General features: G+C 45.7%; 1 protein-coding gene across 2 annotated transcripts in view; it reads left to right on the plus strand.

Moving 5' to 3' along the window:
• TRAF2 (TNF receptor associated factor 2) overlaps nucleotides 1–27,958 on the plus strand; it is a 500,022-nt gene that overhangs the window by 349,691 nt on the left and 122,373 nt on the right. For both annotated transcript variants that reach the window (XM_086921177.1, XM_086921176.1), the window contains 2 exons: nucleotides 4,003–4,077; nucleotides 14,989–15,063. In XM_086921177.1, the coding sequence (XP_086777303.1) occupies nucleotides 4,003–4,077; nucleotides 14,989–15,063 (150 nt within the window). The remainder of the gene's footprint in view (nucleotides 1–4,002; nucleotides 4,078–14,988; nucleotides 15,064–27,958) is intronic.

Here is a 27,958-nt window from a genome sequence, read left to right on the forward strand (position 1 = left end):
CTGTTCGCCACAAGGGAGAACGCAAAATGCCAAAGCTTCGCCGCCAGGTTCCCACACCCGCAATCGCAGGGCAATGCGATATGGATGAACTGGTCGGGCAGATTTGCGTACGCTTTTCCCCCAGCACCTCTGATACCGCTGGTGGCGCGCAAGCTCAGGCAGCACTCGATGACTCTCATCCTAGTTGCTCCAACGTGGGCTCGCCAACCATGGTACACCACGTTTCTGGAACTCTCTGTGGTACCGCATCAAAGGCTTCATCTCACACCCAGCCTTCTGACGCAGAGCCATGGCGACATTCAGCACCCAGATCCGCAACAGCTCAACCTGGCGATCTGGCTCCTGCAGTCCTAGAGTTTGGCTACCTTAACCTTCCTCCCAATTGCATGGACATCATTCGGGAGGCGAGAAAGCCCACTACTAGAGCATGTTATGCGGCAAAATGGAAGCGGTTTGTCATCTATTGCGCAAACCACAACATTGATCCACTAGATGCTTCTATTCAAAACATCATCTGTTACCTGTTCCATCTATACAAGTGTAATCTGGCATATACTTCCATTCGCATTCACCTGTCTGCGATGGCCGCATACCTCCAAAATAGACAGCACCTTTCACTTTTCAAAGTGCCTGCCATCAAGGCATTTCTGGAAGGCCTCAAAAGAGTCATTCCGCCACGGACTCCACCAGCTCCGGAATGGAACCTCAATGTGGTTCTTACAAGACTGATGGGTCCTCCCTTTGAGCCACTACATTCTTGCGAACTTCAGTTCTTGACATGGAAAGTGGCTTTCCTGGTAGCAATTACATCGCTACGGAGGGTTAGTGAGCTGCAGGCCCTCACAATCCAAGAGCCTTTCTTCCAAGTTCATTCAAACAGGGTAGTGCTCCGCACTAACCCTAAATTTCTACCCAAGGTTGTGTCTCAGTTCCACATCAACCAAACCATTGAGTTGCCGGTGTTCTTTCAAAATCCAGAGTCACTGGCGGAGCGGATGCTCCACACCCTTGACGTTAAACGGGCCCTAATGTATTACATTGATAGGACCAAGGATTTTAGAAAGACTAAGCAGCTTTTTGTTGCCTTTGCGCCACATCACAAAGGTAATCCTATTTCCAAGGCTGGTATTGCTAGGTGGATCGTGAAATGTATTCAAATCTGCTATGCAAAGGCAAAACGCACTCTTACAATTCCACCAAGAGCCCACTCCACCAGAAAGTTGGGGGCCTCTATGGCTTTCCTTGGAAACATTCCCTTAGAGGACATATGTAGAGCAGCCACATGGTCTACCACACATACATTTACTAAGCATTACTGTGTAGACGTGCACTCCAAACAGCAGGCAGCTGTAGGGCAGGCTGTTCTCAAGACACTTTTCCAAACTGCTGCAGCTGGCACGGGCGGCCGCCGCTAATGGAGGGACTGCTATGTATTCTCTGCACAGATATGAATTCAGCAGCCCACATGCCTCGAACTGCAAATGCTACTTACCAGTATGCATCTGTTCTTGGCATGTAGGGCTGCTGACATTCATATCGCCCGCCCTCCTCCCCGGCGCCTGTAGCAGCTGCAGTGTTCACATATCATTTCATGGCATGGTCATCATTCACTGAGTTTCACTCCATCTTGGCCACAATGGCTAAAAACAATCTGGGGATGGAGTCGATGCCCATGCGCACTGTAGTCCAGGGGAAGGAGCCACCTATCTCGTGATACTTCGAAGACTCTTCCAGGACAACAATGTGCAATCATCCGGACCCAACACTAGGCGGCGATCTATGCACAGATATGAATGTCAGCAGCCCTACATGCCAAGAACAGATGCATACTGGTAAGTAGCATTTGCATTTCAAACTTCTAGGTTCCTCGTAATAGAGGTAAAACCCCATACTTACAAGTTTGTATGATTTTATTTGCATGCACCTTTTCACACATAGTGCTATTTTTAACTTTCACTGCCTTTGGCAGGGTGGGCCTTAGCGTGCCCAGACCTGTCAAGGTGACACTCGCAAACTGGTCCTGAAGAAAGCCCTGTAAAGTCACACATAACACGGGCAGAAACATGTTGACCTCTCTTTAAAAGGGAAACACCAGTATACTTTATTTGATTAGTTTTCCCCACACATAGAAAGCTTTTAATATGTCAGGTTGACCAACCAATAAATGATTTTTTGGTACAACCTTGGACATTTTTAAATTCACCACTTTTTCACTCCCTACCCTCACGAAAACCTGCTCCGCTGTCTCCTGGCGTCGCAGCACACCGGGGAGGTATTCGATCTCTCCCGGTGGACCCGATGATGAAGCATGTCACCACTAGGGTGAGTGAGGGTTTCCTGATAAAATCTTGCATTTTTTCTTGAAATTGGTCTTTCCATACGACCACTTACAACTGGCCTCAATCTCACGTGCTATAATCATTCTGAACGCTTATTCTACGGACACTCTTCCTTTGTTTATTTGCTTTTTAAAATCATTAATCACCATATTTCTCGCTGTAGTGGGGGTCTGTATTGTGGATGTAATCATTGGGTGGGACCCACTCAAATCCTTCCCCTACACTGTCCAGGTGCAAAATCTGTTTGAGAGTTCCTAAGTGTATAGTGGGAAAAAACCTTGTGGTCTTTCCTCTGCAGGTGGTGCAGCTCCTGTCTTATCCGCCTTCCTCAGTGCCCTTCTGGAGTTCTGTGGGAGCTTCCCTGCACTTTCTCCTTTCGCCCGGCGTGTGCATCTTTTTGGGGCACCTATGTTCTTGGAGGTGGTGGCGCTCTGGGGATGTAATTTGCACTGCAGACTGTGGCCGCATACTTGTGCTGACCCCGCCGCCTGCGACTCGGAGCTGAATCTGAGCTGCAGCCCTCCTGTCCCGGCGTAGCTGCTGAGCGGCCAAGAACCATGGACCTCCGTGAGTAACTGGCCGCGGTACGAAGCCCTCTGGACTGTGCAGCTTCAGAGATGTTCGGGGGGCGTTCTGGCCCCCCTTTGCTACGAGGGCAACACAAACCTGTGCGGAGCCTCGGCGTTCGAAGTCAGCATGGTCCAACAAATCTAGTGCACCGGAGAGGTGAGTAGCTTACGGCTCACTCCTTAGCCGGCCGCCATGTTCCTCCTCCACATCAGTGCTTTTGATACCATGGACAGTTAACATATTTTTTTTAGAAATAATCACTGGTTTTAACTTGCAAACATTTAGGCCATGTGCTGACATGGTCAAGTGACGCTAAAGTGTAAAACTGTCGACTTTTCCATATTCACTGATATTTTACAGGGACCCACATTTGGGCTGCTCAGCAAATCTGTGAGGTAGGAAGGTAATGTGGAGATCAAACATAATGGACTCGCAGGATAAATGTACATGTAGTTTTGATGTAGTTTGCCTTAGGTTATCCTCAGCTATTTAAGATGACAATGCCTTTCTGGGCCACACTAGCTTTGCTATTGAGCTCAGAACTGGATGTACTGGCACTCGGTTTCGAATGAGATATTTCAAACCAATTCCAGATGATTCTAAGCTCTGTTGACGGAAATAACCCAACATTACATCCTCAATACGATAAATCAAATATGGTTAGTCTCCATACCGGTTTTATTACTGTCATTGCATCTAGTGCCCTGTCTTGATTTGTTTAGCTCTCCACTATTGTATCTTTCATAGGCTCATGGTCTTCAAACATACTCTGTATAAGGAAATTCAAAGCTTGTTAGCATGGGAAAGACAACAAGATAATAACATGTGGTTACATGTAAGTAAATTTTGTCTATTGTATCATTGGCCGCTAAAGTTCAGTCCATGGATTTCTCTATGGGTGCAGATATATAAGCAATGAAAAAGTCAGACTTTGACACTTTTAGGTTTATTTGTTGTATACATTCTATATAGCCATGCAAAAGATGTACAATGTGATGGAGTTGCAGTTGCACTGTAATCCTGCTCTTGTGTGCATCTATATCTCTTTCCCATCATTGTTGTGCTCCTACATATCCATTCTTTATTTATTTAGGCTCACGACAAAGTCTGTCCAAAGTACCTGCTCACCTGTGAAGGATGTGGAAGAAAAAAAATACCAAGAGAGAAGGTAACCACATTAACATTGATATGTCTATTAAAATATATGTAGGCTATCTGTGTCGTATTCACTAAGACCATAATTGTTGGGATATACATCTGTGAAAGTTGTGCTTTACATGCATGCATTATGGCCCTAAAGGTATGGGGTCTACTTGGTCATTTGTAAAGTGTTTTGTTTGTTTCTCATCCCAGCATTCTTTTCTGTGTATGTCATTTCCTTTGTGAAATCTGATAATGTTTTCGACTGTTGGCAGGTCAGCTAGTTAAGCAGTCAGACAAACATGCTTTGCAAAACTGTGTGCAAAGATAATGATGTACATGCTTATTTATAAAACGCTATAGCATGATTAAGCTGCTTGCCTAAACTCTGGTTCTTAAAGAAGGATAATGAAAGGAATGACTTCACGAACCGTCCTTTTCTTGTCTAAAGTTGTGGTGAGCTGTCAGAAGTTGAGATAAGGTGTCAATCCCATTTTCAAGTCTCACAATAAATGTATAACTCTGTAAGAGCATGCAACACAGTAAAAAGAAATGGCAATACATAAGTTTAGATACTTTCTGACAGTAACTTGGTGATGAGTGATTCAGTAGGAATTTGCCCATCTTCTTTGGTACGTTTTTAAAGTGAAATGAGGCATTTTGTTTATAGGTGCAAGCTATCTCTGTGGAAGATGTGTACACAGCCATTGCTGTGCTGGGGGCAACACTCATTAGAATGGGACTGGTCTACAAGCTAGTTTCAGGGCGAGTTCAGCAAAAGTACCCTAGAAATGCTTTACCTTTTTTTTTAAATCTATATGCCTTCTCTTAGGTAGATTTTTATTTTGCACTCCATTTCACTTCATTAGTACTTTACCATCGAAGATCTTCATTTCTAACAGATATATATAGTGTGTGATTCAGTGGGAGCTTGCCCATGAACCTAGTGAAATACGTTGTTGTTTGACGTTAGGGGCAGATTTTACTGTGGAAGAAAAATAAAGAAAATGCTGGTCTAGGGTCAAAAATACCAAGACAGTGACATTTCCATGGCAGTTGCAGGCCTAGCTGAGAGAAAGAGCCCTAGAGGGTATCAGTGGTGCAGTAGGTGTATTGGCACCAGGTCTCATAGCTGTGAGAGCCCACTGCACCACCCCTGCCCACTCACATTATAGCACTCTTTTAATACCCAGCGTGATATTAAGGTTCAATTTCCCTTGCTTACATTAGGACAAATTCTAGAGACCGACACCCCCTTAAAAATGAAATACAGTTGTTCTGGAGACAAAAATCAGTTCCATAAACCGATTCAATGATCGGAGTTTTCAATTTTATTACCGCAATTCAGTCAACAAGCTGAATTACCCCAGCCGGAATAGTTTCAAAAACCAAAGATCAAGAGAGCAAACAAACAATGAACTGAAACAAACAATGAGCAAAAAACAATAATGCACAGAAAACCAGGTGTTAAAAACTAACAATAAAAGACATTTAGGCATATACAGGCAAGCAAACAGTGATCAACATTAATATAACACCTTTAGGTCACTTCTTATTAAAAGCAAAACACTACTGCACCCAAAACAAAAATACTACAAAGCATAGTGTACCGGGCCAGAGTGTATGTCAACGTTTCGATCCCGTAAATATATAGGATCCTCATCAGAACTGAGGATGGCTTGCCTGTAGATACTCGCCCACCGTAATTTCTGTGGAGCTCCCATCCATCCTCTGTCGTCCATGTGGAGACCCCCCGCCCACCCTCCATCATCCTGGTGGAACCATCCATCATCAGTGTGGACCCCTCCTCCCAACCTCCACCGTCCGTGTGGAGCCCCCACCCTTAGCTGTCCTTGTGGAGCCTCCACGCACCCACTGCCATCCATGTTGAGGCAGCCCTCCCACCGCCGTCCATGTGGAGCAAGCCCACCCGCCCTCCCACTGCCGTCCATGTGGAGCCAGCCCACCCGCCCTCCCACTGCCGTCCATGTGGAGCCAGCCCACCCGCCCTCCCACTGCCGTCCATGTGGAGCCAGCCCACCAGCCCTCCCACTGCCGTCCATGTGGAGCCAGCCCACCCGCCCTCCCACCGCCGTCTATGTGGAGCCAGCCCACCCGCCCTCCCACCGCCGTCTATGTGGAACCAGCCCACCCACCCTCCCACCGCCGCCCATGTGGAGCCAGCCCTCCCACCGCCGTCCTATGGAGCCAGCCCCCCGCCCTCCCAATGCCGTCCATGTGGAGCCAGCCCACCCGCCCTCCATATGCCATCCATGTGGAGCCAGCCCACCCGCCCTCCCAATGCCATCCATGTGGAGCCAGCCCACCCACCCGCCCTCCCAATGCCGTCCATGTGGAGCCAGTCTACCCGCCCTCCCAACGCCGTCCATGCGGAGCCAGCCCAAGCGCCCTCCCAACGCTGTCCATTTGGAGCCAGCCCTCCCACTGCCATCCATGTGGAGCCAGCCCATCCGCTCTCCCACCGTCTACCATGTGGAGCCAGACCACTGGCCCTCCCACCGCCGCCCATGTGGAGCCAGCCCACCTGCCCTCCCACCGCCGTCCATGTGGAGCCAGACCCCGCCTACCATGTGGAGCCAGCCCACCCGTCCACCATGTGGAGCCAGCCCACCGGCCCTCCCAACGTCGTCGTTCATGTGGAGCCAGCCCACCCGCCCTTCCACCGCTGAGTGGACTCAGCCTACCGACCCTCACCACTTTCGTCCATGTCGATCACCCCCCTCCACCGTCCATGTGGAGCAAGCCACCCAGGTCATTTGCACAATATAGTGGTGAGAGATGTGAAGCAATAGTTAGATGAGGTGTGCAGTGGTGCAGTATGTTGTCAGTGTTGCAGATGATTAGGTGTGTTTTGGTATGCAGGTCTTATGTGGTAACTTGTGTGGTGAATTGATGCAGAAGGCAAAGGCTTTATGTTCTGGTACAATTTGTGGTCAGTACTTCCAGATCAAAGAAGACATACACATCATCAAAGAACTACTCTCCACACACCCCATACACCCCTCACCCACCCCCACCTCCCCGCCCAAATTGGCCACTACCCCTCCGGCCGACTCCCTCACTCAACACGCCCTACACCGGGCGTCAATCCCTGTTCATAGTCGCAACAACTGCCCTCGGCCCCCTCGTCGCCCCTGCAACCCCTCACACAACTACACCTCCCAGCCCAACTTGTCCTCCGCCCTCCCGATTAACTCTCTCACTCAACTCTCCCCCAACCGGACTTCAATCCCAGCTCGCAATCGCAACAACCGCCCTCGTCGTACCCACAACCCTACTTCTGACCTCGACACACTCACCCTTCTCCGCTCCTATGACCCAGCACCCCAAAATGACACAACCACCCCACACCTCACAATTCCCACGATACACTCAAATCCCCTTAGACCCCCCACACTAAACAGCAGATCCTCCATCCCCAATAACCTTAGAAAAGTCCCCCTCGCTCTAGAACCACCTTCCACCCTCACCCTCAACACACCCCGTCTCAAATGCACTCTCCTCAACTGCAGATCGGCCTCGAAACATTCCGCCGCCATTGCTAATCTCCTCTTATCGCTGGACCTTGACATAATCATCCTGACTGAAACCTGGCTAACTGAATCTTCGACACCTATAATGGACATTCTACTTCCTCCCAACTACCACATTATCAGGCTCGACAGATCAGGCAAAATTGGTGGTGGAATCGCATGCATTTACAGGAACTACATCTCTGTTCTGAAAGTCAACTCCACCTCCCTACCATCCCCAACATCCTGGGAATACATCTGCCTCGACATTATTAGTGAGGGCAAACCGATATGTTCTCTTCACAGCATTTACCACCCTCCCAGGGACAACTTCACCTTTTCCCAACAAATCATGGATATGATCTCAACCAATTCCAGGCGGCAGCTCACCCAAATATACCTTGGTGACTTTAACCTCCACTGGAACGATCGCAATGGCGCGGTGGTAAATAGTCTGAAAAATTTCCTCGACGCTCTTAACCTCACCCAAATATGCAACAGCCCGACCCACGAGAAAGGCTCTATCCTTGACCTGATCATCTCCAAAGAGGACTCTATCCTACTCGAGTCCATCCAACCCTGTGACTGGTCAGATCATCATATTATCACATTCTTCATCAATGAAAAAGTTAAAGTTAACCCGGCTCATCTCTCCAAGCCGAAAGTCTGGAAAAGAGACATGAAAAAACTCAACCCAGGCTCTTTGCCCCCTAACAGGTGCAATCTCTGACTGACCACTATCTCAACGCTATGACCTCAATAATTAATGAGGCTGCACCTATGCAGCTAAAAAGAGTCTCTACTAAAATCTCCAACCCATGGTACGATGGGAGTCTCAATGAGGATAGACGAGACATGCGAATGGCAAGGCGTATCTGGAGATCAGCTCCCTCTGCAATGCACCTAAAAGACCTGAAGAAAAAGAGAAACGCCTACTTCAGGAAAATAAAACGTTCAAAATCAGACTTCTTCAGCCTCCAGCTCGACCAAGCAAAAAATCGCCCGAGAAAACTGTTTGAGCTAATCAGATCACAATCCACGGAACAACCCCAACCACTTAACACTGTGAGTAAAGCACCCTCCTGTGAAGGCTTCGCTGCTTTCTTTATCCAAAAAACTGACAACATAAAAAGCGATCTCCTTATTGACGCAAGCCTCTACTCCAAACCCCAGTGCCTAGCACCCGCTGAACCAAAAAACAACGCTACATGGTCAACCTTTGGCACATACTCGGAAGAAGAAATTGGCAAACTGCTCAGCACCCTGAAACCATCCAATCACCTCACGGACCCCCTTCCTGCTTCCGCAGTAAAAGACTTTACCCCTTTGCTTCTCCCTCTCTGGACTAAAATTATCAACAGCTCTCTCCAACAAGGAAGCATACCTGACTCCCTCAAAGTTGGTCAAGTCACACCTCTACTAAAGAAACCCACAGCCGACCCCTCTGATCTCAACAACTACCGTCCCATTACCAATATTCCCACTCTCGCCAAACTGCTGGAAAAATGCGCACAACTACAATTGACTAAACACATTGAACAATTTGATCTCCTCAACCCTCACCAGTCAGGCTTCCGAGCAGGGCACAGTACAGAAACTGCCATGACGCACATAATTGACGACACGCTTCAAATGCTAGACCAAAACGACACTTGCCTCCTCATCCTTCTTGATCTCTCTTCAGCATTCGACACCGTTAAACATGAGAATTTGCTAGAACTACTAAATACAAGAATGGGTTTATCTGGAACTGTTCTCAAGTGGTTCACTTCCTTTCTTCACAACAGGTCGCAGAAATTCTAGAGCAACAACCTGATGTCCTCGCCAATACCTGTAACGCTAGGCGTCCCCCAAGGCTCCTCTCTATCCCCAACTCTGTTCAACCTAGTCATGGAACCACTCACCACCCTGCTACAAGCATCCAATGTACACTTTCACATGTACGCCGATGACACCCAACTTTATCTCAAATTACAATCCCCCAATGACATCCTGCTCCTGAACTCAACAATCAGATGCACCCAATCCTGGCTTGCCGATAATCACCTCAAACTTAATGCCCTGAAAACAGAGTTCCTTCTGATCTCACCTCCAGCGAAGATCTCCACCACTCAAATTTGGCTTAAACACCTAACCGCACTCAATGTCCAACCCACCATCGTGGACTCAGCAAAATCTTTAGGCATAACACTCAACACCAATCTCAACATGCAGCAACATATCAGCAAGGCAACTAAGGGAGGAAACTTCCAGATCAATACTCTGAGGAAACTTAAACCCTTAATCCCAGCCAAAGACTTCCAAACCGCAGTACAAGCAATAGTCATCCCTCGAATTGAATACGGTAGCACCGCCCTCTGCGGACTCCCCCTAACCACAACCGCACCGCTAAGAGCTTCCCTAAACGCTGCAGCGAGACTCATCACTGGGTCAAAAAAGCACTCCCATATTACCCCTGACTTGAAATCCATGAATTGGCTGCCATTTGAAGCCAGAATACACCTGAAAATCGCCTGCATAACACACAAGGCGGTTCACCTAAAATCACCCGGCTACCTCGCTCAGAAACTGACAATCTCTGGCGGAACCAGAAACACTAGAGGCACAAACAATCTTCTGCTGAAACCGCGAAGATTCCGGAAGGAAAAAACATATAAGCGCTCCTTCTCGGGAATGGCACCTAGGATCTGGAACTCACTCCCTCCAGAAACCAGGCTTATCTCTTCCACTACACTCTTCAAAAAAGAAGTAAAAGCTATCCTCATGGCTAAATACACTTGAACCAGTATCTAGAACTCTGTTAATACTCGGCACCGATCTGTACTACATGCTTGACCCCTTTGACTACTTGTATGAGTTGTCTCATTACTCACATGATTGGCTTTGCAGTCACCTATTTGTACTGTTTGATTTATTGATTTATCTATCTGACTATGCTCCCTCATATACCCCTCTATGTAACCTTTTTGTACTGTTTGATCTATTGATTTATTTGTATGACCCCTCATGTACCCCTCTATGTAAAGCGCTCTGATATCTGCAAAGATCTTGTCTGCGCTATATAAAACTTTTAAAATAAAATAAAATAAATACTGTAGTATGCAGAGTGGTGCTTGAGGATGTGGTCTGATTTGGAACTGTAGCTTCATCTAAATAATGAATTTTTTTGTTTTCGGTACGTATGTATGGGGAGGTAACTGATGACTTGTGTTCTACAGTCAGTTGTGGTGTGATGTGGTATTGTTGGCTTGTATTTTATGATGAAATGTAGTATGGTGTGGTGCGGTGGTCATGGTTTTCTGTAGGATTGTGTGCACTGGTGTTTGCATCTAGGTGAAGTCAAATGCTGTCTGGTGTTGAACCCTAGGATTGCTGTGCTGCTGTATATTGTCTAGTCAACGTTTGTGTGAGAAAGTATAACGTGATTTGGCGTGATATTGAATGATGTCCTTGAGTGTTTTTTAAGGTGGGGTTTGGAGTGATGTAATATGTAGTAGGCATGTGGCAGGGACTTATAGTCTATATGCTGCTCTCTTTTATGGTGCACCGTGATGTGATATTGTGGTTGAGTAGTGTGGTGGTGCACATGTGTGCATTGCCATGTTGTGATACACTGCTGCTCAGTAGTTTGGTATAATGTGTGTTTGTGATGAACTACTAGCGGATGACATAATATGGTTTAATTGGATGTGGTCTAGTGTGGCTGGAGGTCCACAGACAAATCCTAGCATGCACCCATGCTTTGCTTTTGTGATTACACCAATACTACCAATACCTTTATCAATAACATTAATATTACTATTATTAAAAGCAGGACTAGCACTGTAATGAAGGGATGCTTTCCCTTCCAAGGAGGCGAGGGAGTGTCTGGGTGTTTTCTTATTTCTATATCCATTGGAAAGTGTATGAATGCTGTTTACATCCTTTGTTTGCTGTTGTAACTTTACTGTCAGCAGACAACACCTCCGTAGAGACATTGCGGGAGCCAGACCCCCTGGCTCCCGTAATGCCCAGCCCACTCGCATCACTTTCGATGCCACCACCCTCCTTGCCCTTAACCCCGGCCGTTCCCCCAACTGCGTCCAAGCCGCTCCTGGACACACCCATGGACCCTTCTCTTGCAACTCCTGCAAGTTTGACGGCACCAAAACCTACTCCTCATCCACCAACACCAAACAGAGACCTGACACCAACAACCTAAAATGCATCCTGCTCAACACCCGCTCGATCCACAGACACACCATCGACCTATGGAATCTACTAGACACCATCTCACCGGACGTCGCCTTCCTAACAGAAACATGGATGAATGCTTCTTCAGCCCCAGACATCACCATCGCCATCCCGGAAGGATACAAGATCATCCGTAAAGACTGCATCAAACAAACAGGAGGAGGCATCGCTATCGTCCATAAGAACTCCATCCGCATCTCAACCAGCTCAGACGTCAACCTCGCCAGCGCCGAACACCTTCACTTCCAGATCCACACCGACCCCAAGTCCACACTCAGAGGCACCCTCCTCTACCGGCCTCCAGGACCCCGTGCACTATTCAGTGACGACATCACTGACTTTATCACCCCACACGCCCTCCCCACCGAGGACTACATTCAATTGGGAGACCTCAATTTTCACCTAGAAAAGTGCAATGACAGCAGCACCACCACCCTTCTGGGCAATCTCGCCAACCTCGGACTCAAACAACTTGTCACTACCCCCACCCACATTGCAGGTCACACACTCGACCCTATCTTCACCTCCAGCAAACATGTCTCATTCAGTCACACCACAGCTCTTCATTGGACGGATCACCGCTGCGTTCACTTTATCTACAATAAGACCACAATCCACAACCATCCTCAACCCACCCTGCGAAGAAACTGGAACAAAATCACCACCGACCATATCTCCTCATCACTTCTTCTAAACCCCCCCGCCCACTCCTCACACCCCGACCAAGCAGCCATTAACCTCACCCAATGCCTATCCAACAGCGCCGACATCCTAGCACCGTTGAAAAAACGTCAAACCAAACTAGGCAGTAAAAACGCCTCCTGGTTCAACGATGATCTTAGGAAATCGAAGAAACTCTGTCGCCCCCTCGAGAAGGCATGGAAAAAAGACCCAAACACCAGCACCAGGGACGCCTTCAAAAACGCCACCCGCATACACCACCAACTCATCCGGTCTGCCAAGAAAGCCACATTCAAAGACCGACTAGATAACGCCCACAACAGCAAGGAATTATTCAACATCGTCAAAGAATTTACTAACCCATCAGCCAACTCCAACGACATCACCCCCTCCCAAGCCCTCTGCGACTCCCTAGCTTCCTTCTTCCACAACAAAATCGCAGACATCCACAACAGCTTCGACAACCAACCCGGAGACCAACCCACCCAACCTTCTGCAGGGCCTTCACCCCCCTTGAACATCCTTAACGACTATAACCCAATCTCCACTGAAGACACCATCCGCCTGATGAACTCCATCCACTCAGGATCCCCAACTGACCCATGCCCTCACCACATCTTCAACAAAGCAGACTCCATCCTAGCACCACACCTCCGAGATGTCATCAACTGCTCCCTCAACTCCGCCACCTTCCCGGAAAGCTGGAAACACGCAGAACTCAGCGCCCTTCTGAAAAAACCCACAGCCGACCCTACCGAACTCAAAAACTACCGCCCCATCTTGCTTCTTCCATTCCCGGCCAAAGTCATCGAGAAAGCTGTCAACAACCAGCTCGCCACCTTCCTCGAAACCAACAAATCCCTCGACTCCTCACAGTCCGGCTTCCGAGCCAAACACAGCACTGAGACCGCACTTATCGCAGCAACAGACGACATTCGAACTCTTCTGGACAACGGAGACACAGTCGCCCTCATCCTCCTCGACCTCTCCGCTGCCTTCGACACAGTCTGCCATAGCACCCTCCTACAGCGCCTCAGAAACATCGGAATCCAAGGAAAAGCACTGGAATGGATCACCTCGTTCCTCACCGGAAGAACCCAGAGAGTCCGCCTCCCACCATTCAAGTCAGAGGCCTCTGAAGTCTTCTGCGGCGTGCCACGAGGATCGTCACTCAGCCCCACCCTCTTCAACGTATACATGAGCCCCCTTGCGGCCATCGGTCGCCAACACAATCTCAACATCATCTCCTACGCTGACGACACTCAACTGATCCTCTCACTCACCAAAGACCCTAACACCGCCAAAACCAACTTACATGAAGGAATGAAAGAAGTAGCCGAGTGGATGAAGCACAGCCGTCTGAAACTGAACTCAGACAAAACAGAAGTCCTCATCTTAGGTACCTCCCCCTCCGCCTGGGATGACTCTTGGTGGCCAGAGGCCCTTGGAAAAGCACCCATCCCGACGGACCACGCACGGAACCTGGGCGTCATCCTGGACTCCTCACTCTCGATGACCAGAAAAGTCAACGCCGTTTCATCATCTTGCTTCAACATTCTTCGCATGCTCAAAAAAACATTTCGCTGGATCCCCACCGAAACTAGAAAAACGGTCACCCACGCACTGATCACGAGCCACCTGGACTACGGAAACACCCTATACGCCGGTACCACTGCAAAACTCCAGAAAAAACTCCAACGCATCCAGAACGCTTCAGCCAGGCTCATACTAGACATCCCGCGTAAAGAACACATCTCTGGTCACCTGAAAAACCTCCACTGGCTCCCCGTAAATAAGAGGATTACTTTCCGCCTCCTAACCCACGCACACAAAGCACTTTACGAACTTGGACCCGATTGCCTCAACACTCGACTGTCCTTCTACACCCCCTCCCGTCAGCTACGATCCTCCAACCAAGCCCTTGCCACTGTACCCCGCATCAACAAAACCACCATGGGAGGTAGATCCTTCTCCTACCTGGCAGCTAAAACTTGGAACTCACTTCCCACTCACCTTCGCCTTACTCAGAACCACCTAGCATTCAGAAAGCAACTTAAAACTTGGATATTCGACAAGTAATTCCCCACCCTTCCTCAAGCGCCTTGAGACCCTATGGGTATGTAGCGCGCTATATAAATTTCTTGACTTGACTTGACTTGAATTTACTTTCGCATTTGGTTTCCAAATTTCCCTCATAGTGAATATCACGGTGAACGTGGAATGACAAACGTACAGCTTAATGAAGTTATTATTGTGAATGAGAACGATCATCCACAGTTGTGAGTTTCTTGAAACCTAAAAACGAAACTAGAATGAGCTCTTGAATGTGTCTCTAAAAAAGGTGCAGTTTTTTTTACATGTCTACAGTATTGAAAGCGAAAGTGCTAGGAGACAGATTGTTGTTTTCTGAAAAAGTAAATAGGAGAGGATGTTAAACTAAAAATGAGGCTTTATATATTTACACACGTGATTTTTGTCTCGTTCCCTCTTAGTTTCAAGACCATGTCAAGTCATGTGGAAAATGCAAAGTGCCCTGCAGATTCCATGTTGTAGGCTGTACTGAAATGGTAAGAACTTTCGTTGTCCACATATGAGCGATTTTCCTTTTGCACATGTGACTTGTATTATGTTTGTAATAGACTCCCGCCGCCATGTTCTGCCCTGTACTGTGACATTAGTCGTTTGCGTTGGTGCATTTTTGAGTTTGCATTGAACACAATTGTAATTACATTTCCTTGGAAAATTGTTCTATGACCCAGCTAATCGGCTTTAAATATGAAAGGAGATACTGCAATCTAGCGTATAGCAGTATGTAGATAGTACCTATTTTTAAATCTGTTGCACCGTTGCAATACAGTTAAGTTCACAGATTATATATCTGCATTATAGTGTTCTCATATCACAGCGAATTTCCCTTTCATGCTGATGCTTTCATTGTATTCCTATCAGAGCTTGGATCAGTCAGTCTCAAATTCCTAGGATTTTGGCAAGATGGGGGTAATAAAAATTAAGAAGGTAGAGAGGTTAACTTAAACATTGGTCAGTGACATGTATGGGTGTTTTTATTGCACAGAATGCAGTGGTATAAATACCCGTATTGAAATGGACAAATAAATCAAACCAGTCCATGTGAAATATGGGTTTCATCATAATATCATAATGACAGCTTCTAAATCAATCTGCAGAGCTTTACCATTGTCAGGGTCACTAGGATTATGGTGAAACCGAGGAAATTATATGAGTGTTATCTAAACTACGTGGCAAGAAATGACACATTATGTAGCATTATTTGGAACATTCTCTCACTTTATTATTTTGATCCATTTGAGCTAACAATATTTTTTTTAAATCTGCAAAATATGTGGCAAGTGTGGTGAACCCACAATTATGCTGTAAATTACACAGGCGTCAAATTGCATAGTTCGACTAGCCATGGTCGTGATCTGTTCACGAAATATAAACAAAACCAAAGCATTCTTATTCCAATGAGTGCCTAATGTAACAGTTTTTTTTTTTTTTTTTTTAATATAGAGAACCGGTTTAACAATTTACAACCGGTGACATAAAGTGCTTTTTAACAACCCAAAAGGTGATTTTTCTTCTTAAAAGCTGGCATTGTGTTCTTCTTTTTATCTGTAGAAACCAAACTTAGTTGTTTGTTAACTATTTCACTTTTTATTTAACCCCTTCGGTGCTGATGACGGCCCCCAGCCGTCATGCATCACGGTGCTCGTGTGCTGATGACTGCTGGGGGCCGTCATGAACCCGCCCACTTCAAAAAACACCGCACAGGCTCAGAATCGCAGCCGCACCCAAGGGGTTAATAAAATTTCTCTGTTTGAGAAACAAAAAACATTTCGACGTAAGTACTCCAAAATATTAAATAAAAGGAATGAGGAAAATATGCAATATGCCCCTTTGATCCATCCCGGTGTTCAGGTAACGTTCACAAACCACTCAGCCTTTGGCCTCTTGGTTTACCAGGTCACCAGAGTCAATATTGGATTCTTTATGCATTATCTCTCTCCCTCCCACCTCGCTCTCTCTCTCACACGTACGTGTGTGTGTGTGTGGTTGTGTGTGTGGTTCTGTGACATTATAAACCACAAGATGGCAATAGTGAACCATATTATTTACATTATGCATGTTTCTAATATTACATGATTGTTTTGGAGAAGGTAGCTTCAAAAAGCTGTTTTCATCAATGTACACACAACATGTATATAATGTTTGTCAGGTGGCCTTGAAAGGGTTAACACTTTTGCATACCTCTGCCTTTGTTATTTGTATTTGTAAAGCGCATTATTGCACATGAGGGTATCTTGGCGCTGCCCAGGTGTGCGCCTAGCCCTGCCTATAGTAGGTTGGTTAATTGAAAAGCCAGGTCTTCAGCATCTTGCGAAATTCAAGAAACTCAACATTTTAAATTGCTTTCTAAAAGATCTTACCTCCTGCCAATCCCATTTACATTTCCTACCAAATGTGGTAGGCTGGGGAAGGGCGTAATTTTTTTTTTCGCCATCGTTTTCAAAATCACGCATTTCACACTGGCATAAAAAAAAGACTACAGCCAAAGGGGGCCTATGGGGCACCATGTGAGTGTCCAACCCCAGAGGAGGGCTGTGAAGCACAGATAGCACAGTATGGAAGAAAACACAAAAAAAACTGGAAAAAGAAATCCAACTGTTTAAGCATAAAAATCACAATTTTATTGAAGATTGCATGTCAACAGCTGCCATTTTCTTAAAGTAACAAGGCACACTTTGTGCTGAAACATACAATTTTCATTGAAATTGCAAGTTCTCCTATAAAAATAAAAACGGGAAATTAATGAAAAATAAATAAATTCCTATTTAAAATAAAATATATACAGTGGCCGCCGACTGTGGGTGGTGTGCATGGCTTTGTGACAACCCCATATTGAACACGGCCAAAGGCTGCATGCAGTGGTTTTGTTCACCCGTGGCAGGTTGGGCAGAAAGTGGGTTGGTATTTATGGTTTGCTATGTGCAGATGATCTCAGTTCTCTTACTTCTGAGTATGGGAAGTGCATCATGCAGCAGTGCAATGTCACTTTTTGGTTCTCTAATGTTATCCAAGATTGCACATCTTTTTTTATTTAAACCATTTATATTCCATTGCAATATATTGATTGTTTGAAGCATATGAGCTGCAGATCACACACTATGCATAGATCACCATCTGTGTTGGGCCCGAATGTTTGCAGTTTCTTAATGTCTTGGAAAAGTCTTTGGAAGTCACAAGATTGGTGACTCCTCCTTTGGACAATAGTGCGCATGGGCATCGACTCCATCTTCAGATAGATTTTTTCCGCCATCAGGCTCAGATGTGTTCCGCGTGTTCCAGCTCGGTATCGTTACCGATTTATCTTTCGACGTGCAATCCTTACCCAATTCTTTGTTATTGTCTCTATCGCGTTTTCCCTATCAACGCGCATCTCTACAAACTTATACTTCGGTTCCGGTCGTCGAAGCAGGCCTTCAGGCTTAGCTGCACAACCAGTCCTTCGTGGGTCATGAAAAGAACTCTATTCCAAAAATCAGTGTGGATCCAAGTTTCCACACGCCGATCTACATGAGGTGTGTAACCTCTGCCTTTTTACCTGAACACAAGGCCAAAGACTGTCCGGCTTGTGCCTCTTTCCGCTCCAAGAAAACCATCAGAGATCGTCGAGCTCGAAGAAGCATGGCTCGATCATCGATACAAGACGGCATCTTCCAGGAGGGCATCAATGTTCAGGAGCGGATGGAAGAAGGAACCTTCAGCGCCTCCGAAGCCGGCATGGAAGACATCACTCCGGGGCAACGGGTTGTAAATACTGACGTCGACCCCACCCACCCATCCAAAGGCTTCGGTACCGCCTTCATCTTCAGGCCTAGGTGGACACCATGATAAAACTTCCCAAGCCCGCCTTCTGGCTCGGCAAAGAAGTCCACAATTAAGCCTTCAGGCCACTCCTGTTCCATCTCCAGTACCAACTAAATCTCCTCCTCCTCCTCCTCCTCCAGATGAGGATGATACCACTGGTGATGAAGTAGATAATGAACCTCTAGAAGAGCCTATTCCTTATTTTCCAACTGATCCATGGGAAAATAATGGCACACCAGATGTTCCTGATGTACCTCAAGTGGACGTCAATCCATCTAGACCATCCCCTACAGAGGACTCCATAGGTTTCACTCCGCTAATACACAGAGCTGCACAATACCATGGGGTAAACTTACATACAGACTCGATAGAAGAAGACTTTCTCATGAACACTTTTACAACATCACAAAGGTCCACCTCTATTCTACCAATGTTAAATGGGGTAATTAAACACACTCCTGAAGTCTTTAAAGACCCGGTTAGAGCTAGAGTCCTCAACCCTAGAATAGAGAAAAAGTACAAGGCGGCCCCAACTGACCCTCCATACATTAAGGGGCAGCTTCCATAGGGCCAGTTCTCAAACATCAGGGGATGCTACACCACCTGGCAAAGAATCCAAACTCTTGGACAAATCTGCGAAAAGAACAACGTCACAAGCAGCCAACATATGGAGAATTGCCAACACACAGGCTTTACTAGCCAGATACGATAGGGCCCACTAGGACGAGCTAGAGACTCTACTATACCACCTTCCAGATCAATATAAAACAAAAGCCCATGATCTTATACAGGAAGGTAAACTGGTAACTGATACATCCATTCGGTGTGCTCTGGATGCAGCAGATACAGCCTCCAGAGCCTTAAATACCAGTGTCCTTTTACGCAGACATGCCTGGCTGAGAATATCAGGGTTTAAACAAGAGGTTCAAACTACTATACTAACCAACCTTTTGACCAACAGCACTTGTTTGGACCAACGGTGGGTTAATCTTTGCGGAAGATGAAAAAGGCACTGACACCGCCAAATCAGTGGGAGTCTTGCAATTGCAGGCTCCCAGAAGTTCCTTTCGCCGCTCCTTTTATAGAGGCCCCTCTAGAGGCTTCAACAGAGATAATGCCTCCACTTCATATAAAACTCCCACACAAACCTCCTTTACCAGAGGCTATTACAGAGGAGGCTACAGGGGCAATAACAGCAAAGGTAGGGGCAAAACTACTAATACTCGTACTTCCACCACCTCAAAACAATGATTTTCCATCCCTCCCCCCAGACCATCCTACACTAGTCGGGGGATGACTAACCCAGTTCCCACCCGTCTAGAACAACATCACCACAGACAGGTGGTTGAGACAAATTACCCAATCTGGTTATTGCCTGGAGCTCACTGCCACTCCCCCCAATATACCACCCAAACAGCGTTCAATGTCAACAGAACATTTAACACTTCTAAAACAAGAGGTGCTTTCCCTACTGCACAAACCTGCAATAGAGCCAGTTCCCCTTCACCATCAAAACACAGGAGTTTACTCCCTGTACTTTCTGATTCCGAAGAAGGATGTAACCCTGAGGTCCATCTTAGACCTCAGACTATTTAACCTCTACATACAATCAGACCACTTTCACAGTCACTCTTCAACAAATCCTTTACTTACTCAAATAAGGCAACTTCCTTGCCACTTTAGATCTCAAGGACGCCTACTTCCACATTTCCATTCACCCTGCTCGCAGGAAATATCTTCGGTTTGTAGTGGACGGGCAGCACTATCAATTCAAAGTTCTCCCATTCGGAGTTACCACAGCACCCAGAGTATTCACAAAATGTCTAGCAGTGGTAGCAGCCCATTTAAGAAGACAACAAATTCATGTCTTCCCATACTTGGACGACTGGCTCATAAAATCCAAGTCACATACTCGGTGTGTAAATCACACACACACACACCACAATCCAACTACTTCACGACTTAGGGTTTACAATAAATCTCCCGAAGTCTCACCTCCAACCATCCAGCATCCAACAATATCTAGGTGCCACAATAGGCACCTCAAAAGGCCTTGCATGTCCCAATACAGCCAGCATAGCAAGCATGCAAGCCCTTATAGCAAAGTTCCAACCCAAACACTCGCTGCCAGCTCGAATGTTTATGCAACTAATAGGGATGATGGCCTCTTGCATCTTTATAGTACCTCACGCAAGACTCCAGATGCGCCCCTTATAGGAATGCTTTGCACTTCAGAGGAACCAAGCTCATGGTCCGTTAACAGATCCGGTGTTGGTGGACGGCCACACACATCGCTCTCTGCAGTGGTGGAACACCCACAACTTTTCCAAAGGGCGACCATTCCTAGAGCCGGTTCCACAATTCGTTTTTACAGCAGGCGCATCGCTCGGCGGCTGGGGAGCTCATCTACTACATCACACCATACAGGGCAGGTGGACACCACAGCAATAGCTGCTCCACATCAATCATCTGGAGCTACTAGCATTTTTTTTTGCTTTAAAAGCATTCCCGATACATGTATAAAACAAGGCTGTTTAAGTCCAGATGGAAAATATAACAGCAATGTATTACCTACAGAAACAAGGGAGCACACACTCTCTGCAGCTCTGTCAACTAGCACAGAGCATATGGCGATGGGCAATTTCTCAAAACATATTCCTCATAGCCCAACATCTTCCAGGAATACAGAATCAGATGGCAGATCTGTTAAGTCGTCAAACACAACAGATCCGCGAGTGGGAACTTCACCCACAAGTCCTTCAACCGTTTTTCCAAATGTGGGGGCATTCAGACCTAGATTTCTTTGCCCCACATCTAAACACAAAATGCCCAAGTTTCGCCACCAGATATCCACACCCGTTGTCCAAAGGCAATGCGATATGGATGAATTGGTCAGGCAGATTTGCCTACGCTTTTCCGCCTCTCCCACTCATTCCACTAGTGGTACGCAAGCTGCAACAACAGTCATTAACACTGATCCTAGTTGCTCCAACATGGGCCAGACAACCATGGTACACAACCTTACTGGAACTATCAGTAGTCCCCCATCAAAAACGATATCTCTCCCCACAACTGTTAATACAGAACCATGGAGAGATCAGACACCCAGATCCAGCACAGCTCAACCTAGCGACCTGGCTCCTTAAATCTTGGAGCTTGGATACCTTAATCTTCCACCTGAATGTATGAGTGTCATCAAAGAAGCTAGATGCCCCACCTCTAGAGCCTGCTACGCAGCTAAGTGGAAAAGATTTGTGATATACTGTAACAAGAACACAATCAGTCCTCTAAATGCGTCTATCCAAAACATCATATGTTACCTACTACATCTTCAAAAATGTAATCTAGCTTATACATCAATTAGATTACATCTCGCTACCAGAGCATCCTACCTGCAAAATAGACAACATCTGTCATTATTCAGAGTGCCTGCCATTAAAGCTTTTATGGAAGGCCTCAAAAGAATAATTCCTCCCAGGGTACCACCTTCTCCAGTGTGGAATTTAAGCATTGTCCTCACTAGGTTAATGGGTCCTCCATTTGAACCTCAGCAAAAATGTGAGCTACAATTTCTTATATGGAAAGTTGCTTTCCTTGTGGCTATCACATCTCTCAAAAGAGTCAGTGAGCTACAAGCTCTAACTATTCAAGAACTATTTTTACAACTCCATCATAACAAAGTGGTTCTCAGAACAAATCCCAAATTCCTTCCAAAGGTTATTTCTCCCTTCTATCTCAACCAATCTGTAGAGTTGCCAGTCTTCGTCTTGCAACCACAAACAGTAGCAGAAAGAGCTCTTCATCCTTTAGACGTAAAAAGAGCACTTCTTTACTACATTGATAGAACAAAACCTTTTCACATAACAAGACAGCTTTTTTTCACCACCACATAAAGGTAATCCCATATCAAAGTCTGGAATTGCAAGGTGGATTGTCAAATGTATACAAATTTGCTATCAAAAAGCAAAGCGTACACTTTCCATTCCCCCTAAAGTTCATTCCACTCGCAAAATAGGGGCTTTCATGTAATTTCTAGGAAACATTCCCTTAGATGATATCTGCAAAGCAACTACATGGTCTACATCGCACACATTCAAAAAACACTATTGTGTAGATGTGCAAGCAAAACAACAAGCTAGTGTGGGCCAGGCTGTACTCAAAACACTATTTCAAACTACTGCAACAGATACTGGTAGTCACCGCTAAAGGGAAAGTACTGCTATGCAATCTATGCATAGTGTGTGATCTGCAGCTCATATGCCTCGAACGGGAATACTACTTACCAGTATGCATCTGTTCTTGGCATGCAGAGCTGCAGACTCTCACACGCCCACCCACCTCACTGGCTACCTTTATCTGTGCCAGTATTATCTTATTTAGATACAACATACATTGACATCTTTCTGTTCTCACAAAACTCCATCATTTCCCTTCTTGGCGAAAAAACAATCTGAAGATGGAGTCGATGCCCATGCGCACTATTGTCCAAAGGAGGAGCCACCGATCTTGTGACTTCCAAAGATTTTTCCAAGACCGTAACAAACTGCAAACATCCGGGCCCAACACCAGATGGCGATCTATGCATAGTGTGTGACTCTGCAGCTCTACATGCCAAGAACAGATGCATACTGTTAAGTAGCATTTTCTTTATTATTCATGATGAGATGCTACTTGGAGAAAGGTAGGCATTTAATCCCTTTTTACACATAACTTCAGTGTCGTTGGGTTAATGGTTCAAGTATTTTCCTTCAACTTTGTTCCATTGTTGCTGGACTTTCCTTTTGCTTCCTTCCTACCTCCCATCCTCCCCAAATTGTTTACTGACAGCCTCTTGACCCATACTTACTTGTCTGCATTTTTTGTTTTCTCTCCCTCCTCTCTTCTTCACATTCTCTTCTCCATCGCCGAAAAATCACTAACTGCAACCAACACATAAATTCTTTTACTTCAGTTCAGTTCAATTTCATTTACCAGTTTTTCTTACAGGTCTGCAGAATGTAATCTGCTTCTTTTGAACTATTTCCAAATTAGATTTTCTTTTTATATGATTTCATATTAAAAGAAAAACAATAGATTTTTTATTGTATCCACCTCATAGAAGCTGGACGTTGAATTTGGGTTTTTACTGAATATTTGGAAATACTTTTGGGTTTGTTTTCAGTTGTTTTTTCCAATCAGGATATCAGGCAGGTGCAGCTCCTCTGTAATGGCGGGGGAGCGTTGCCTCACTCGTCAGAACCAGTCACAGAAAAATGAAATAATAATGAAAAATATCATTTTATTTGTCTTTGACTTATTCTGGCATGCCTGTGGGGCGGGGCTGGGCCATGAGAGGCAGGTGGTGGCACTTAGAAGTGCGTATGTATGTGTGATTGGCAGAACTAGGCCGGCCAAACATACATGCGCACTTCTATTTCTCCAACCCAGATATGTTCACAGCTGGGTTGGAGAAATGCCACTGGCTCACAGACAGTGTCTGAACGGCAGAGCAGGCCGCTCAGACCAATCCTGGCGCTGCTCTCCAGAGCAGAGACTGCTAGAGCGCGCCAAGGCTGCCGTGGCCATCTGCATTGGAAGCAGCGGATAAAGGGTACGTTTAAAAAAAAAAAAAAAAATCCTTTGTCCCCGCCTCCCCTCCTGGCGCCCGTTCCCCACCATCATGTTGTGGCGGCCACCACTAATAACTGGGAACCCTTTTTATAATCTTACAATCTATAATTTTGGGAGGAGGAGTTGGCCTAACGGCTAGGGCCGTCCACCTCAAATCTGGGAACTTGGTTCGAGTCTCGGCTATGACATTGAACATCTTGTGACTTCGCCTGAACTGGTGTCATGAATTCAGTTTATTCCTTACGCTTTTTACATCTCATGTCCACATCCAAGGTTTATACCTCTGACTCATCACTTGGTTTCTCAATCTTGCTTAGTCTTTTAGCTGAATGTTTGGACAGTAGTTTTTATCTTGGTATTTTTTCTCACCTATTAAGTAGCAGCTAACAGGAAACTAAAGTGAAGGGGTGGGGAGAGGAGGGGGCATCACGTGGGTGGCATTACATTAAAAAAGAAAAAACATGCTTACATTCTTGCTGAGTACGAAGACACCTCTCCTCCGTTGTGTCGGCTCCCGGAACCAGGACGCTCCCAGGCTCCATATCCTGACCAATCACAATGTTGCAATGCAGCGTTGTGATTGGTCTGAGCGCCATACTTAGGATCTCAGATAGGACCTCGGAGGGTTTGCATGTTCCTCACCAGGCTGTTTAATGCATGGAAGAATGTGTTCGGTTATCTCCTTCCTTTACTTCAAAATCCATTTGTACTTTAATTTCCCTCCTGCCTCTTACATTCATTTGTACAAATATATACCTAATTCCCAATAGGGGGGGGGGCCCTCAGTGTCTTGTCTACGTGAGCATCTTCCAAGTCCCCCAGTACTTCTGAGTGTGTCTGTGTGATGAAATATTCTTGATGAAGCAGTTAGAGACCCCCTTCATTCTTTCTTCCTTCCTAGTAGAATTAATACACCTTCTTTGCCTTTTGACCATCACCCCAACGTAGCTCACTCTTTACGCATCTTAAAGTCCATTTCAGTTTGTGGTTTAGTAAGAATGCTTATATTGCATGGTTCCTGATATCTGGTGGTTTAATACTTTCCTCTGAAAATGTGTGCCTTGGTATATCGCAAATTTATTTTGATCAAAATAGTTTAGAAATTTAGACATTGGGCTAGTTGAATCAGATAGTGTATGAAGAAGTAACCCTATACAAGACCCAAAAATGTCCTCTTTATGTTTACTTGTGTAATCTAATTTGATTATAACTGCACTACGATCCCTATAAACCCTAAGTTTTTAAATGTGTTGTAGCCAAAATGCGTATGTGGACCAAGTTTGCCTGCTGCTATGAGTTAATCTCTTGTTTAAGGATGAACGGTATGTATGATATATATTTGCGCCCAAATTAATTCTATTCCGCAAAAAATCGAATGTCATATTTACTTTTATTTGGGGTGCTCCAACTTTTTGTAAGGAAGACCTAATTCTTTGTGACAGGCAAAAAAAGGTGTACTAGGTGGCACCGATAGTAAGTATCTTAAAAAGAATTTGCAACACTTTGTATGGGGAGGGTATTAGCAAAACCCCATACTCCCGCCCCATAAGTTGCAGTACACTTATAGATTTGGATAAGCTCGCCTGGGGGTTTCCTGCCTAACTTTCTTGAAAATGTAATCACTGCTGCTGTAGTCTTGATAAATGACAATTTCTTTGCGATAATGGCTTGTACCCACGAGTCCCTTTGGTTAACCGCTTAAGCGCGGCGGCAATTCCACCGTGGTGTGGCGGTTTTATTAGGTGGGCAGGGCCACAACTGACGTGCACAGCTCTACGGAGGTAGTGGTCGCGATGGTCATTGGCCTTCTGGCGCATGGAAGGGGTTAAATAAAACACCTAAGTAGGAAAAACTTTGTCTGGGCTAATTTTAGACCGTTCATGAACATAGTTTTCATTCTTTGTACCCCAAGGCCACCACTCATTGTGAAGGTTTTAGAAATATTAGTACTAAGCCCCAGGTCTTTCATAAAAACATTAAAACTATCTAGGACCTTCTGAAGTCCTATTTGGCTTCTAGACATTAAAACTGCTTCATCCACGTAAAGGAGCGCAGGTATGGAGCGTCCATTCACGGTAGGGAAATCTTGATTATTACTAAGGAGGGTTTGGCACATACTGTTAGTGTACAAATTAAAAGGGAAGGGGGCCAGGACACAGCTTTGCTGCAACCCCTTCCCTACAGGGAAAACAGGGGTGAGCTCGTCTGCCAACCCGAAGCGCACACTCGCTGATGCATCTTTGTACAGGCGCCGTAAAAAGAGAATAATGTGAGGATCAACCCCGACTTTTTCAAGGACCTCCCAGAGTCTCATGTCTTACTGAGTCGAAGGCCGCAGTGAGATCTACAAACGCCAAATAAAAGGTCTTTATTGACTCCCACATATTTACCAACCAGTAAAGACAAATTTAGGCTCTGCTCGATGGTCCCCAGGCCTTCTCTAAAACCGTATTGAATGTCTGAGAGTACTGAGTTTTCTTCTGCCTAGCTTTGCAGAAGTTCCAGGATAACCCGTCCTACAACCTTAATCATTGAATCTATCAAAGAAATCGGTCTGTAGCACCCAAAATCATCACTGTCCCCTTTTTTAAAAATTGGAAATATGATGGATTCCGACCAGGTTTTAGGTATTGGGGCCGTGCAGCTGGCATTTATCACCTGAGTTATAATGGGGCCACAGAGTAAGGTGTTTGACTTAAAAAGATCTACGGTTACTCCGTCGGGACCAGGCGCCTTACCGCTCTGAATCGCTGACAGGGCTCTTTCCACTTCCTCTGGGGTGAACTGTAAACCTGCATAGACAGTTGGCTCCCCTGGCGTATCACTAACTTTGGGGTGGGGATTCATCTGGCCTTTATATACTTTGGAGAAGTGGTTGTTCCTTTGCTCCTTCGATTTAGCAATTTCTATTGTGGGTTCACCCGTAGATTGTAGGAAGGGGGTTTTCACCGCTCTCCAGAAGGCAGCGCTGTCTTTCAAATGTGCTTCCCTTTTCTGGGCGTGTCTTTTTTCATTGAGACCTGTCTATACTCTTGTTTAGCCAGTCTAAGCTTGATACCATTTCTAGGTTGCTTATGCAGTTCCAATTTTAGGTTAGTGAGTGCATGAGTACATTTAGTGGTAAACAATCCCTGTTTTTTAACCTTATTACTTATTAGCACATGTAATAGATCTCTCACCCCCGCCGCAATTTGCTGAAACGACAGTAAAATGCTATCTTTAGGGGCTAATTCACTCAAGCAGTTTTCAATCGCTAATTTGCATTCTGTAATTAGTCGTTTATTGACTGCTTCCTGGTCGACCTTTGACCACTGCAAGGTGTAGCCATTGGTTCTATTGAGGGGTACTTTCCCCCCATTACTGCAACATTATCTGTCTGGCGAGCGTATGTGAGGGCAAGTTTATCTCTAGGCTTAACGGAAAGTGGCTTCTCATGGGGTTATCCCCTACCTTGATAGAATGCAGCCTGTGTGTGTGGTTAAGTGAGACCAATATATAATCTATAGTCGAGGATAGAACTCTTCCATTAAATGTCAAAGGCATAGGAAAGGGTTTAGTCGCCAGGTCGTTCACGAAGCCAAGCTCAATGCTCACAATAAACTCATTAAACAGCTCCTCCATCACCGAATGACAAAAGTGTGTACCACTTGTGCTCTCCTCATCAGTACTACCACACATCCTACTATCATCATGAGAATATAGCGCACAATTAAAATTGCCCCCACAGGTTATCATGGTTTCTTTTCCGCTAACGTTGGCAAATGAATTAAGTTCACTACCCATTTTTTGGACAACATTACCACAGTTAACTCGGGGGATGTTGTAGTAAAAATTGACAAAGATGATACATAGTTTCGGATTATGATGTATTAGGTCTCGCCTGGACATCGCATCCGAAGGATGCGTCCAGGCTGGAGACTTATAGTCGTCTGACACTGGGGAATGAGGGACACAAAACTGTGA

This window comes from Lissotriton vulgaris, chromosome 5 (genome assembly GCF_964263255.1).
Source record: "Lissotriton vulgaris chromosome 5, aLisVul1.2, whole genome shotgun sequence".
In the NCBI taxonomy this organism is placed as follows: domain Eukaryota; kingdom Metazoa; phylum Chordata; class Amphibia; order Caudata; family Salamandridae; genus Lissotriton; species Lissotriton vulgaris.